Raw genomic sequence first — 14,280 nt, 5'->3', positions numbered from 1 at the left:
AGTCCCATCTGAGGTCCTGGGTGTTAGGACTTCACCATATGAATTTGTTGGAGACACGTTCTGTCCATTACAACCACATCCCTGGTCGGTATGTGGCATTTAAGGATCAACTTAATGAACTGTATGGTCAGAGGCAATAACCACAGAATGAACATTAGGTCCACAGGGATTTCCTACTCAAGGGAATGAGACTATGAACATGGACCTTTGAAATGGCTATGAATAATTTTAGGTAAATGAGGTAGGGTTGAGGGACATGTTGAGTCCTGAATTGTACTGCAAGGCCATAGATGGTCCAGTCTGCTCCCTAGCACCAGGAATTAATTCCCTGTTACTTGAATTACAGTGTCTGAGCCTAAGCAAGTGTAGTTGAGTGTCCTCCGGATAGTGTGCTAAATCCTAGCTGGTGAATCTGACCTCAGGTACAAGGGCTAACAATCTATTTATGGGCATAAGAGCAGCTCGTGCAGCCAGTGCAAGCTCTGCACCTATGAACATAGGGCAAAGAGGTGATCAGGCTGGGAGTGGAAAGTAGAAAACAGCGAAGATTTCTGATTTCTGGATGGTGGAAACTTCTTAAAGTTGAAAATTGATGGACAGGTGCTGCTGAGGAGGATGGTGAAAAGCTGCAGCCAAGGCAGAGGCAGGAAAAGACATGAACAGCCCCCTGGAAGGTGACTGGGGAGAGTGGCGGGCTTGTGACCCCAAGAAGGGTTGGTTTACAGCAGCGATGGAGAAATGTGAAGTGATGTGGGACCGGGAAAATGACAGAGAGGAGGGCTGACTGTGCAGAGATTGCTCAGAGCTGGCGATTGACCGGCGTCGTCATCGAGGAGGTCCACAGTTAAGGCACACGCAACACAAAACCACCACCCCAACGCGGCCCTGTGACCCCGAGCGGTCACCGTTCCCAGGGCCGGTGCTGAGGCCTCTGGGATGCCGCTCCTGGGACAGACTCTGGTTTGTGGACCTTTAGATAACGGTAACTGCAAAGTCCATCTAAGGATGTGGTTGTTTTTGTTGTTGTTTTTCCGGTTTCCATCTTAACTTTAGGCTTCTCTTTTCACTCCAATAGTTAGCCACAAGCAACTGGGTAGACGGGGGCGCCGTTCTCAAGTGACCAAGCTGAGGGAATAGACACGCCCAACGGCGCTGAGCGGCGTGAGAGCCAGCAGACGTCACCCGGTGACTCCGGGCATTTTACGCGTAGTCTTGGGGAAAATACAGTGTGGAAGAGCAAACGGACGGCCTAATGGGGATTTGCTTGGCTTTTTGGGATAGAACAAGGAAATGTTGAGTGTCGGAGTCTTCTGGAAGAGAGCAATTCCCTCCTAAGGCATTTTCCCAATAGTCTTCTGCGATTATTTTAAATATGCTCTGCAACCAATCCTAGTTTATACGGAACAAGATAAAAGCTCAATTGTGTCTTACACAGACCTTTCCACCTTTTCATTCTCCTGTGGGCTTCCGTCTTTTCCGTTAGCTCCCTACACGCAAAATCAGCAATTCATCCTATTGGGACTGTTCCTATACTGCCTTCAGCCATGCCTCAGAAAGACCCAGTTCGCTGGAGCGACGTCGATGCTCGCCAGGTGGTAGCAAGTTGGGCTCCCCACTTGCGGGTAGATTCTGCTCATCAGGAATGTGACTCGGAAGAGTCAAAAATAACAGGTCTCTAGTCGGAACGGAGCTTTGGGAATGAATGGGAAGCAGCTGAGACCGCTTTTGCTTCTTCCCTCTCCCCAGTCTGCACAGACCCACACCTTGTGGACTGACCACTCTGAAAGCGGGGAGTGGTGCAGCCAGTTCGTGTTACAGTCCGGCACGCGGCCTCAGCAGCGCCCGCCCCACCCCTCGCTGGTAGCAATTACCTCAGCGCCCCACCTGCAGTAGCTCCGCCCAGCCTCCGGCTGGCCTGGAGCGCGCCACACCCTCTCACCGCTGGGGCCCCGCCCCGCAGCACGAGCCGCCGGCCGGCGCCCCGCCCTCATGTCACGTGACAGCCCCGCCCTCCACCCGCGCTCGGATTGGCTCTCCTGACGGAGGGGGTGGGATCTAGCACCCAGCACTGCCCCGCAACGCGGCTGCAGTTTTCAAACCTCAACTGTAAGCTCGGCTCACGTCGCTGCTGCGGCCGCCGGGAGCCACCTCACGAGTCAGGTCACAACTGTCGGCCGTTGCGCGGAAGAATAAAAGTGGGTCCTACCACGCTCGGAGCTACCCGCGGCCCCACCCGGCTAGAGCTGGAGGACGAGTCCTATCGTGGCCACCGGCGTGGAGCGGGACGGGAGCCCCCTTGGAGGGGCCAACTCCGCAAGAACTTGCTGCAGCCGGAGCGGTCAGTGTCTTCCTTCTCGCGCGTCCGCGGTCCTGCTGGGATTGGCGGGTAGGCTTGGGGCGGCGAGTTCATTCCCCTGAACCAGCCCCTCTCCCTTCCGTACCGAGACCCAAAGGGTGGGAGGAGTCCCGAGGAGGGATCTGGGCGGTGTGGGCGAATCCGTAGTACCTTGCGACCCTCCGGCCTGGCGGAGATGGCTTCGGACTCGCAGCTCCTCAGGTGGCTCGACTGCTCGGGCCCGTCGCCCCGTCCTGCTTCCCTGGTTCCCTCGGGTTCGGCGCGGGGGACGGTCTGTAGTCTTCCCGTAGCTCTTTCTCAGCCTGCGAGCTCGTCCTTGCGTGTGTCTCGCGTGCGCGCCGTCTCCCGGCCGGCCTGGGCTCTCCCCGTGTCGCGTCCCGTGGGGGCCCCCTTCGCGACCGGCTTCTGCGCGTTCCTTCCACGTCGCGTCGACGTGGTTCTTCGTGTCCCTCCCTAGTTCACAGCTGTGGTGTGGGCACAGGACGTGTTCGCATTTGGACTCGTGGACATGTCCTGCTCACAGCTGCCTTTAATCTAGAGAAAGTTTGTGCTCATCTTGTGGGGCATTTTGAGTTACTGCGTCTGAACAGTTTTTAAAGTCAGTGAATAGGAAAGACAAATTGCTGTTGTTTTAGTGATTTTCCTCGATCTGATTGTATTTTGACACTATGTACAGGACCTATGCTCAAATTTAAGGGTCCATGACCTATACTCAAACTCTGTAATCTATATCCACATGATGGCTACGATTTTGACATTTATCCAGCTCTCTTAGTGCAGGGAAAAGTTCATTTGAGTTCCCTTAGAGAGAGAGAGAGAGAGACAAAGTTGAAAGAGACCTTATGGTAGCTAGTAGATGATATTAGTTCTTTCTCCGATTTTTTGGGGGGGGCACTACGGATGAGACTTGAGGCACTCCGACATCGATTTGCAAAATGAAATTAAGAAAAAAAAGACATTTAAAAAATCGATCCATGTGATGAAATGTCAGCTTTACGTCTGTGTATATCGCATTCACTGGTTACTTTGCCAACGTACGTGTTTACATCTTTGGTACCAGTGATTTGCTGAACCTGCAGCGAGGGTTAATATACTGTGGCCTCCTTAAGCTCTGAAGTGGTTGAGAATGTGTGCGTCGAGACAGCGTGGTGGACGGAGATGACTGGACGAGTGACGGCATTGCAACCAGGAGCACGATTTTATCAAAAGAAAAGATGATAATCTACTTTCTCACTGATACCCCATTTTATAGTTTCATAGTGATCTGTCCAGAAGTAGTGTAGTTTTCAACCACTTCTAAAATGTTTGTTTTATAAATATTAAACCACATAGAATTGTGTATTTTTGAAAAAGCAGGTCCATAGACAGTGCCCTAATTTTAAGACCCCTCTCTTCCCCCTTTATCCTCTTCTGAGCAGATGCTAAATTTTAAAAGTATTTCTAATATTTTAATAATTGGAGTTACTATAAGTTGCTGCTTTATTTTTGAGAAACGTATACATTTTAGATTATTTTTCTAAATTATGGATCTGAAATTAAAGTGAAATACGTGGCAATATATTTGAGTTTTAAAAGTAAAACTTGTGTAGTGTTTGAAGGCCTTTCTTTTTGTTTGTTTCTCAATGTTTGCAGGCGGAATGGTTGCCGTTTCTCTTGAGTTCATTGAATAGTGAATTACAATTTGTTTAAGATACAGTCAGTTTTTCAAGAAAATTGACACTTGACTGATAACAAGTCTGAAGAAGGTGCAGGCATTTTTTATGGTTGTTTCTAATCAAACAATTTTATTTTTAAGCTTGCACTAACATGCTTTACTGTTAAGTAAACATTTAAACATTTTAAAAGCTGTTTCAGAGCTGTTTGATAATTATAAGAGAATTTTCTAATCAAAATTTTCCTCATTTAATCTAGAGCCCAAATTTAAAACCCAGGAATCAAGGAAATCCATTGCTAACACTTTCACTTAATCATTGAATTGTCTTAAAATTGTACATATATTGTAGAGCATGTTTCCTGTATATAAAATTGACAGCTAACAATGGTACTTTTAGAATATCTGCTTTTAAAGGATTTTGGTTGATTCTTCTAATTTTTTTAAAGAATTCTTTTGCATCCTGCAGGTATTGGTTGTGTCAGAAACATTAACAGTCACTTACGTACTTCCTTTCTACTTGGAGAACTTTAAATGTTTTAGTTGCTTTAGTTTTCCAAAATACTGATGACAAAAATTCAATGATTCATTTTTAAGTGGTTTATAAACCATGATAGACTATAATCAAAGCATATTTCTTTGAATATTTTAATTAACAAATTTACTTATAAATTAAGTTACAAGCACATTTTTATCTAAATATGTTGTGATAAATGTAATTTTCAAGGCATGCTTTGTTAAAAACTTTTATTTCCTTCATTTATTTATCCTCTTTTTAGTCCCAAGTACATTTAACCTTTTAGATGTTGAAATTCAACATCTAAATTGGTCAATTTCTTTTAGTATATATATGCAACATATTTTGGTGCACCCCTGACTCTTTGCAACTTCTTCCCCAAAAGAGGGCGCAGTTATACTTTAAGCATTTAAAAATTTTTATATTAACAGTGAGGTGGTAATTTCATTTTTAATCCTCAAATGATCACATTCCATTTTGCATTGGAATAGTTACGAATAAACAGTACTTCAGTGATAACTATAAGTAAATAGTACTTTATTTTTCAACAGAAACTTTAATTTTTTGACAAGCACTGTGTGTATGTTGGCCCACTGTTGTTCCGTTTTGCAATATCTTCCTATAGTGTTTCATAATTACAGGGTTTGGTTCTTCTGAAGGTAGAAAATATGGCACCAGGCCTTACTGTCCTGGCACAGAATCAGGCCCCGGGTCATTACCCGGACTTCAGCCCTTGGGTAGTATTTACGAGTATGCTAGACTGCTTGGACTAGAGTCAGTTAGCTGGCTTGCTGTTGTGCTTTTCAAAGGATTAAATTCTTGAATTATTCCTTCTGTTTAATCTTTTTTGAAAAAGATATGTTAGTAGAATACATATAAGGAATACAGTCTCTTCCTTGAAATTGGAAATCGTTATTCCTATGTCTACACCATTACATGTACTTCTAATCAATGACTAATTAAAATGGATCCTTCTGTGACACTAGCAGGAAGTTTGTACTTAAAGTTGATGGATGCTAGATAAACAAATCTCCAATTTCTCTGTTTCCTAGGGAAAACATAGTAGCTATAAATGTCGATGTATTGGGTTGGCCAAAAAGTCTGTTTAGTTTTCTCCATAAAATAAAAAACGTGTTTTTCATTTTCACTAATAACTTCATTGATTCGGGTATTTTTTGTATGTGGGCTATCTCCCGCTGTTGGCTGTTGGTGTGTAGAGAGGCCAGGGATGCTGCTAAACGGCTTCCAATGCATCAGACAGCCCCACAGCAAAGGATTATTTGGCCAAAACATTAGTAGTACCAAGAAATTTTGCAAATCACTTTTGACATGTTCCATCAGTCACAGCACCTTCTCCATACACTGTATAAATGTTTTTTGCTTTTCAGTTGCATTTTAACATTTCTTGAAATAATAAAGCATATTATGCTGCAATGTTGCATATTTCTGTCTTCAATATTAAAATGGCTCCACAAAAATTCACCGATTTTGATTTTTTTTAAATGCACGCTGATATGACAGCTGTCACAATCTTAACAAAATTGTTTTGAATGAAGTGAAAGACTACTAAGCACTACTAGAGCCATTGTTTGGAAAAAACTAAATGAACTTTTTGGCCAGGTCAATAGAAAGGAGTTGTTTTCTAGTAATCTTGTGGCTCACTCTGCTTTCCATTGCCTTTCAAATTTATTTCAGGAAAATCTAGATTGATTAGTCCTTGACAAGGAAATATCTGAATTAATTTCTTGGTTGAGATAGCTCTTAAAATACTGATTTCCTTAGTTGAAGTAGGTATTTACATAAAAACAGGTGGCCACCTAGTCTGGAAAGGTAGGTAAATACAAAATAAGCGGTCCATTGGTATTGCATTATGATACATGATAAAATAATTTTGTCTGTGTTCTCATACTTTGTAGCCATCCTATTTAGAAATGAAATTCACTAATAGCAATTTAAAATATGCCTTATTTAGCCAAATACTAGCTGCATTTGAAGTTATAATATATACTTTCAAGATGGATCTCAAGTTCTGCACAACTCTTGGTGATATGAGGTGTACTTAAAAATTCTTGCTGTATTTCATTAATTCTTATAATTCAGTTCATGAAACATTTTGAAAATTCCCACTAGGTGCCAGACACCATGTTAGGAGTTTAGACACAAAAGTACATGGTTGCTGCCCTTTAGACACTGAACATAATTGGGCTCTAACACCTTAGATATTGAGATAAAGAGATATTTGAGGCATAAAGGAGAGGCACTTAACCCAACCTGTGGGTTTTTAAAAAGTCAAAGCTTTCAGTGTCGGGTGGGGGAAGGGAGATGGATGTATAAGAGAAGTTAGCCATTTAAGGGAAGGTAAAAAGGATGTTTCAGGCAGGAAAGTAAAAGAGAGAGGTGGAGGCAAAATATGAGATGTGAGTGTGGCAGGAAATGAAACTGGTGTGCATCTGGCCGCAAGGGCTTTGTGTGTCGTGCTGCAGGGACTTAGTAGCTTGTAGGTAGCGCTCAGAAGCTAAGGAAGATATCAAAGTAAGCAATTTAATTCTCTAGGTGTTTTCAACTATTGTATAGGGTACGTTCTGCTTTTATAAAAGTATTTTTATATAAATATTATAAAAATATCATTTCATGATTTTCATGAAATGAAAATCGTGATGAATATTTTAAAAATAGAGCTACTCAGAGATTTATAAGGATCGTTTGTCTACTTTTGATCACATCACATTAGCTTTCTCCCTTCAAGTAAGGTCCAGATTCAAGTCTAACATTTCCTTCTGTTCCTTTCTTCACTGATGCATATCTGAATTCTTATTCTAATTATTGTTAATGGGAGTTAATGAAAAAAATCTTTGAAAATAAGTTAGAGATACCATTATTCCTAGTGGTACTGTGTAATTGAAAGCTTAATTGTATCTTGCTCTCTATTACCCTTTTACTGTTTCTAGTGCTTGATGTGTCTATGATTGTGTGCCTACACATACACAAACACATGTATACAAACAAATTTACTAAGTCCCTTAATATTTTTATTAGTATAGCCTAATAAAGTGTTGTGAAATGTATTTCAAGTGGAGTGAGACATATTGCTTATTCCGAATCAGTTATAGGTCTGTGCATTGGAGTAGAAAACAAGAAAAGGTTGCAGATTGTTTGTTGGAGTTAAAGAGAATAGATGAGATAGAGAGCTTACTGATAACCTTTGTGTACCTCCTATAAATTTTATATGAAGGGCAACCAGATGTTTGTGAAGGTTTTGGTGAACAGACGTGACATTCAGCTGTGCTATATCCAAAATTGGCCAAAGGGGAGGAAATGGAAAAATATCTAGGCTGTGGCAACTGGTTCAAGGGCAGTAAATGGAAGGCAAAGCACTTAAGGGATGTTATATGGATGTCTAACACAGTTTGTAACACAGCTACTGTATATTAGCAATAAGTAGGTAAGTTTAAGATTCAGTCTTCAGAAATGTGCTTTTTGTTTTGTCTGACACCTGGCTTGTGTTCTAGCATATTTTGAGCCATAGTAAAATGCATCAGAGTTCAAATAATGATCTTTGTACTAACATATATTTTAAAATTGCTGATTGCCCAATGCTGTTTTCAGCTCCATGTATTATCACACAAATACATGTGGTATATTAATTCACCATGATGACCAACAGTACATGTGAGTGAAGAAAAATTTGTTAGGGTGAAAAATAAACACAAGCCAAAGTCCTCTACGAGGAAATACTGCTAAGTAGCTTGAGTAATAAAGCCTTATTTATATTATCATCCATTTCAGTCATTTAAAAAAAAAAACTAAGTTCTTTTTCCTTATAATGTAACTAAATAATAGGTATTCAGTGTGTTTGGGTATCTCATTTTGGATTTTTTTTTGGAGGGGTCCCAGGATGAGTGTGGATTTTCACAAGTGGCAGTCATAATAGAGGCATGTGTCTTCAGGTTACAAATTGTTATTCATTATATAGAATTATAACTATAACATTTATTTGGAATTTCTTAAATTGTTTTTTCTATGCAGGATTAAGCAAGACATTAATTCTTGCTCAGTATTTATTCTAACTGCTTATGTGGTCTCTGTATAAGAACTGACCTATTATTGGGATAATGAACACCATCTGCTCTATATGAATGCAGTGAAAATATTGAGACCTTAAAAAAACCTGAGTAGCCCTGGCTGGTATAGCGAGGTGGATTGAGTGCTGGCCTACGAACCAAAAGGTCGCCAGTTCTATTCCTTGTCAGGGCACGTGCCTGGGTTGCAGGCCAGGTCCCCAGTTAGGGACAGGCAGGAGGCAACCAATCGATGTTTCTCTCACACATCAGTGTTTCTCTCTCTCCCTTCTCCTCTCTCTGAAAGTAAATAAATAAAATCTTTAAAAAAAAGCAACCCAAAACCTGAGTAGTAATGGCTCTCAAAGTACTAGCCAAGTGAACTCTTAATGTATGGAGTTATGTTTTGCTATTGCAAATGGGTTTTTGCATAGAGTCCAGTCATATATGTTTACATCCATCTTTTTTTATCCAAAGGTATTTATTAATTTTTGTTGATTATCAAGTAGTAATTGCTTAGTGTGGATAACTCAAACACAGGAAAGTAAAATACTGCCATAATCACACTACCCAAAAATAACCACTGTTAACATTTTGCCATAGTTTTCCAGTCTTTTCTTCTATTTATTTGCTTTTATATTTTCCCACAAAATTATATTGTAAAGTTTTTTATCTTCTTTTTTCACTTAATAATTTGAGTTTAAAAGATTCTTTGAAAGCAAAATTTTTGAGTTAATATCCTATTATTTAGGTGTATTTAACCATTTCCCTATTGTTGGACTTTGGGGTTCATTCATTCCACCAGCTTTTTATTTTTTATTTTTCACTTTTATAAAGCTTCATTGAACAAACACTTTTGACAACATGTGAGCCCTATAAAGACTCTTTTGAAACTTAAGAGCAGAAAATATTTATTTGTAAAATATATCTTAGTTCTACTAGAGTTCTTATGAATAGATCACTTGGTAGCTGATATATTACAGCATGTACAAACATCTCAGATTCTAGAACAGGGGTGTCAACCTCATGTTCACCGGGGGCCACATCAAAGGGCTGAATGTAATTTTAGGACTGTATAAATGTAACTACTCTTTAACTAGGGGCAAGGAGCTCGGCGCTGCTGCCAGGTAGAAACAAGGTGCCAGGCTGGATAAAACAAGGTGGAGGGCGAGATTCAGTCCGAGGGCCTTGTGTTTGCCACCTGTGTTCTAGAATGTAGATGAGATGAACATCTTAGACTCAGGAGCTTGTATTCTGTCTCTGTGATTAAATTTGATATGTTCTTGTTCTCATGTTTTCCAAGTCCTGATTGATGAACAATGTTGGGAATGTAGCTCAATTTGTATCCATGATACAGGTACATCTCTTCTTCCTGTGTGTGTGTGTGTGTCTGTATATTTTTATTTGATCTTATTGTATTTTTTTCCATTGCCATTTAGTTGCCTTATACCTCCCCGTGCTCTGGCAGTCAGCCTACAGTTGTCCATGTCCATGAGTCCCTTTAATTTTTAATCTTTAGAGCTCTGCAAGGTAGATTCTGTTTTATCTTCCATACTTTAGAGGCATCAGGATTGAAACATTCCTCCCTCGTAATCAGAGAACTGGAAAGTAAGTTACAAAATTCCATTTCACCTTCATCACACTAGACTGACGAAAATTAAAAGTTCGAATGGGGCAAATGTTGACAAGAAAGTGAAGAGCCCTCCCAGGCAGTGGTAGTGGGAATGTAAATGGGGGATGAAAAGAAGGGACCAACTTCAACCGAATCTGTGATGTCTTAGTTATTTTAATTTAAACACAGTATGGCAGAGTAATAAAGTTGAAAAAACAAACATTTATTATGATTTTTATTTGAAATATTTATTTATTTTTAGAAGAAGCTATATTAAAGTAGTTTACTAGGCCGCCATAATAAAGTACTACAGACTGTGTGAGTAAAGCAACATAAATTTATTGTCTCAACAATTCTGGAGAGTAGTAGTTTGAGAGCAGTGTGGGCAGGGTCTGTGTCTCCGGAGGCCTTTCTCTTTGGTGTGTAGTTGGCCTTTTGCCTGTGTTCACATGCTCTTCCTTCTGTGTATTTCTGTGTTCTGATCTCCTTTATTTTTGTAAGGACATCAGTCCTGTTGGATTAGGGCCCACCCTAATCACCTCATTTTTTATCTTAATTACCTTTTTAAAGGCCCTATCTCCAAATATAGTCACTTTGTAAGGTATTGGCGGTTAGGATTTCAACATACGAATTTTGAGGGGAGCACAGTTCAGCCCATAACGGTACCAAAGTTAATTCAGTGAAGATCTCATAGCCCATATTCTGGATAAATGGGATTCAGACCTATATGTGATTCAGTCCAAATGTTATTTTAGAATGTTACACTGCTACCCGTAGATTACTAGAGATGTACCCCCAAACTAATGAAGTCTTTGTATTCTCAAAGACCAAGAGAGTCAGAGGGAAAAAAAATTCTGATTTCACAATAAAATCAAGAGAACAAGCTAAAAGAACTGAACTCAGTCGACTCTGCTTATTTGCTAAGTTGAATTTAGTCATATTTGGATTTAGGTAGGTAAACACTATGTCAAGTAGGAAATAAGGAGGGCAAAAATGTGGCAGAGAAAAAACAAAAGCCTAGGGGGTTACTATAAGGGGGGCACTAGAAGGATAATACTGGATCATTTATTAGACAGGCACAGCAGAAAGTGAGAAGTATCTTAAAATACATAGTCTGCTATTATAATATGAAATAGTAGTTTTGATGTTAAAACCGAAAACATGCAAATATCATAAAGTTTGAGATAAATATGAGCTTCATATTATATATATATATATACACACATATGTATATGTATATATGTGTGCATATATATATATATATATTTCAGAATTCCAGAATAAGTTTTTCCGTATGGTCAGTCACTCATCCAACAAAATTATAGAGCTCTTCATATATGGCAGCCTCTGTGCTTGGTTCTGCCAAAAGAAAGAAACTCTAAGACCTATGACAGTTTCTGAACTTAGTATTGAAATGTAGACAGTCTGTGAAACAAATTCCATTTCTTGTAGTCATTCAGATGTCAGTATTATGACTCACAAAAGGTGAATTCACACCAAATTTGTTTGGCCATATGAAATTAAATTTAAAAAGAATAATCTTTACTTTGCTATGATAAATTGTAAAGATACAACTTTAAAGAATGAGAGTTTAATTTTTATTGTAACTATTCTAAAGAATTTTACAGTAGGAAATACAGTAGGTTTTTTACAGTAGCTTTATTCAGAATGAAGTCAATACTTTCAAGTGCCAAAGAGGTGATAGCAGTTTATGTGTGCATCTTTTCCCTTGTGGGTAGAATGTGCTCTTTAAATCTTCTTTTTAGTTGTATCTGATAGCTGTATTTGGAGCTGATAATGTAATGGACATCCTGTCTGACTGAGATAACATCTTTTTTTTTCTTAACTACATTTAAGTTATATCTGCTATCTTCTCTTTTTTTTTAAATAGGTGAAAATAAGTGACAAAAGAAGCATATCTGGAAGTCATCTAACATGTCGAGGAGAAGATTTGATTGCCGAAGTATTTCAGGCTTGCTAACTACAACTCCTCAAACTCCAATAAAAATGGAAAACTTTAATAATTTTTATACACTGACATCTAACGAGCTAGGAAGGTAAGGAAATTTTATGATGTGTATGCTGTTTAAATTTACATTTTGTATAAATTCACAGTTTTATATAAACTCAATCATTATTTAACAATGATTAGAAAGAAAAGTCATCATTTCTGCTGTTATGCAAGGTCTAGTCTTAACTGACAAGAAGGTTAGTGAGCTATTCGGGTAAATGGTATATTCTACCTACCTTTAGAGTCCCTGGTAGGAGGTCAGGGTTTTTCTTTGAGGTAGTATATGGGAAGAGGCAGCTTAGCATAGTGAACTGCCCACAAGCTCCGTGACCTCAATGAAATTACTGTACCTCTTTGGTGCTGTAGTTTCCTCATCGGAGAAGTGGAGATGAAGATAATTATATCTATCTTACTGGTTGTTGTGAGGACTAAATTAGTTAATATATACAAAGCACTTAGTAGAGTGCTATATAAGTTTTTGTTAAATAAAAAAATCCCTAGGATACTGTGCTGGGCTAAAAACAATAAATGGTTAGATTCTCCTCTTCTTTCCTAAATTAAACAAAAAAAATTAACTCATTTGATTGTATAATTCTGTATGACAAAGAATGTATGTTCTATAAGTAAAACTTATACTTACACTAATATTAATGTTTTGATTTAAGCAAGGTGAAAATTCCTCAATGCATAGTTGTGATCTGAGATTATAAAACTATTTGGTGCTACTATTTTCATCCATATGGAAGTTACAAAAGATGTACCAAGTTATTTAAGTTATATATTCAGCACCTGTTGAGCTTTAAATTAAAAACACTTAACAAAGGGTTAGAAGATAGTGATCAGTTTCTGTCCTTAGTTTGATTTTAGTTCTGGAGGCAAGCGTTTGGCTAATATTAAAATGGTTTACTAATTTACTAAGTGTGTTTGTATTGATGAATGTACAGTAAAATAGTATGATTGATTTTTATCTTTGAAAATCTCAATATCAAAACAAAAATTAAATTATGAAAAGTAATTATGTTCTTGGCAGATTTTGGATGCAATCTTTATTTTGTAAAATAAGGATGATATCCACCTTATCAGACTAAGAAGTAAATGTGAAAGTGCATTTCGTAATTTCTGGCATATTTATTTAATCATATGTGCCAAATGCTTGGGTCCTCAAAAGATACAGTTTTAGGTTTATTAAAAGATATAGTTTTAAAACCTTTCAGAATGATTTTTAAAAATTGTTTAGTTCTAAATCTATAATTATTTCTTTTTGCATTATAATAGGAAAGCATAAGTTTTCTTTTACTTACCTGTTTCTCACATGGAATAGTCATAGAATCTGTGTTGGAAGGACTTCGATGGTCAGTGGTCTTATGACACAATTTTCTATGTAGTACAGCAACAGTATTCTATAATTTTCCTAACAAGCTGTTTATTCAGCCTCAACTTGAATGCTTCAGTGATGGGGAACTCACTACCTTAGAATGTGTCTGTTCCATTTTGTGGGCACTTATTAGCCACAGCAAGTTCTGTTTTCTACTCTTGTTAACACCCACCCAATAAACATAGTTCTCTTTTTGTAGCTGCATATAATGTCCATGTGAAAATCCTTCAGAGATTTGAATATGGCTAAACATTGCCAGTTTCCTTAAATGCCCATCTTACGGCCTGACTTCCAGGTAGCTCTCCTTGATGCAGTAATCCTCTTCTGCACCACTCTGTATTTTTCATTGTTAGTCTTAAAACAAGGAGACTCAGCATGGACAGAGTATTGTCAATATCTTACCATCCACAGTAGAACAAAACTTTATTTGAGATAGCATAAGACTCCATTAGGAGTTTTCTTTTTTATTTTTTATCAGCTATGTCAAGTATGTGTCAAATGGCATCCTTTAGTATGTTGTCAAAATGGATTAAGCTGAAGTCACCTGACCTATTTTTACTCTGAACCTAAAATTGCCTAAAGTTATGTGATCTACTTAGTTGTGTGATTTCCTTTCCTTTAAGATGAGAGGGCCGACTAGATGTCTACAATTTTCTTTCTGTTGCAGTAAATGTTTGGAAACTGCTTTGAGCGGGTAACT

General features: G+C 38.6%; 1 protein-coding gene across 2 annotated transcripts in view; it reads left to right on the top strand.

Annotated features, from left to right (window-relative positions):
• The first annotated feature begins 2,071 nt into the window (after positions 1 to 2,071).
• The window catches only part of STK17B (serine/threonine kinase 17b), a 30,141-nt gene continuing 17,932 nt past the window's right edge, over positions 2,072 to 14,280 (top strand). The window contains exons 1-2 of one of the 2 annotated variants that reach the window (XM_024563786.4): positions 2,072 to 2,338; positions 12,086 to 12,251. In XM_024563786.4, the coding sequence (XP_024419554.2) occupies positions 12,130 to 12,251 (122 nt within the window). In that variant the 5' untranslated portion in view covers positions 2,072 to 2,338; positions 12,086 to 12,129. Of the gene's footprint in view, positions 2,387 to 12,085; positions 12,252 to 14,280 lie in introns of both variants that reach the window. The other variant, XM_024563787.3, reaches the window with a different exon arrangement.

The sequence above is a fragment of the Desmodus rotundus genome, chromosome 2, assembly GCF_022682495.2.
Source record: "Desmodus rotundus isolate HL8 chromosome 2, HLdesRot8A.1, whole genome shotgun sequence".
Classification (NCBI taxonomy): domain Eukaryota; kingdom Metazoa; phylum Chordata; class Mammalia; order Chiroptera; family Phyllostomidae; genus Desmodus; species Desmodus rotundus.
The sequence above is the reverse complement of the archived record's forward strand: the minus strand, read 5'-3'. Positions and strand labels throughout refer to the sequence as shown.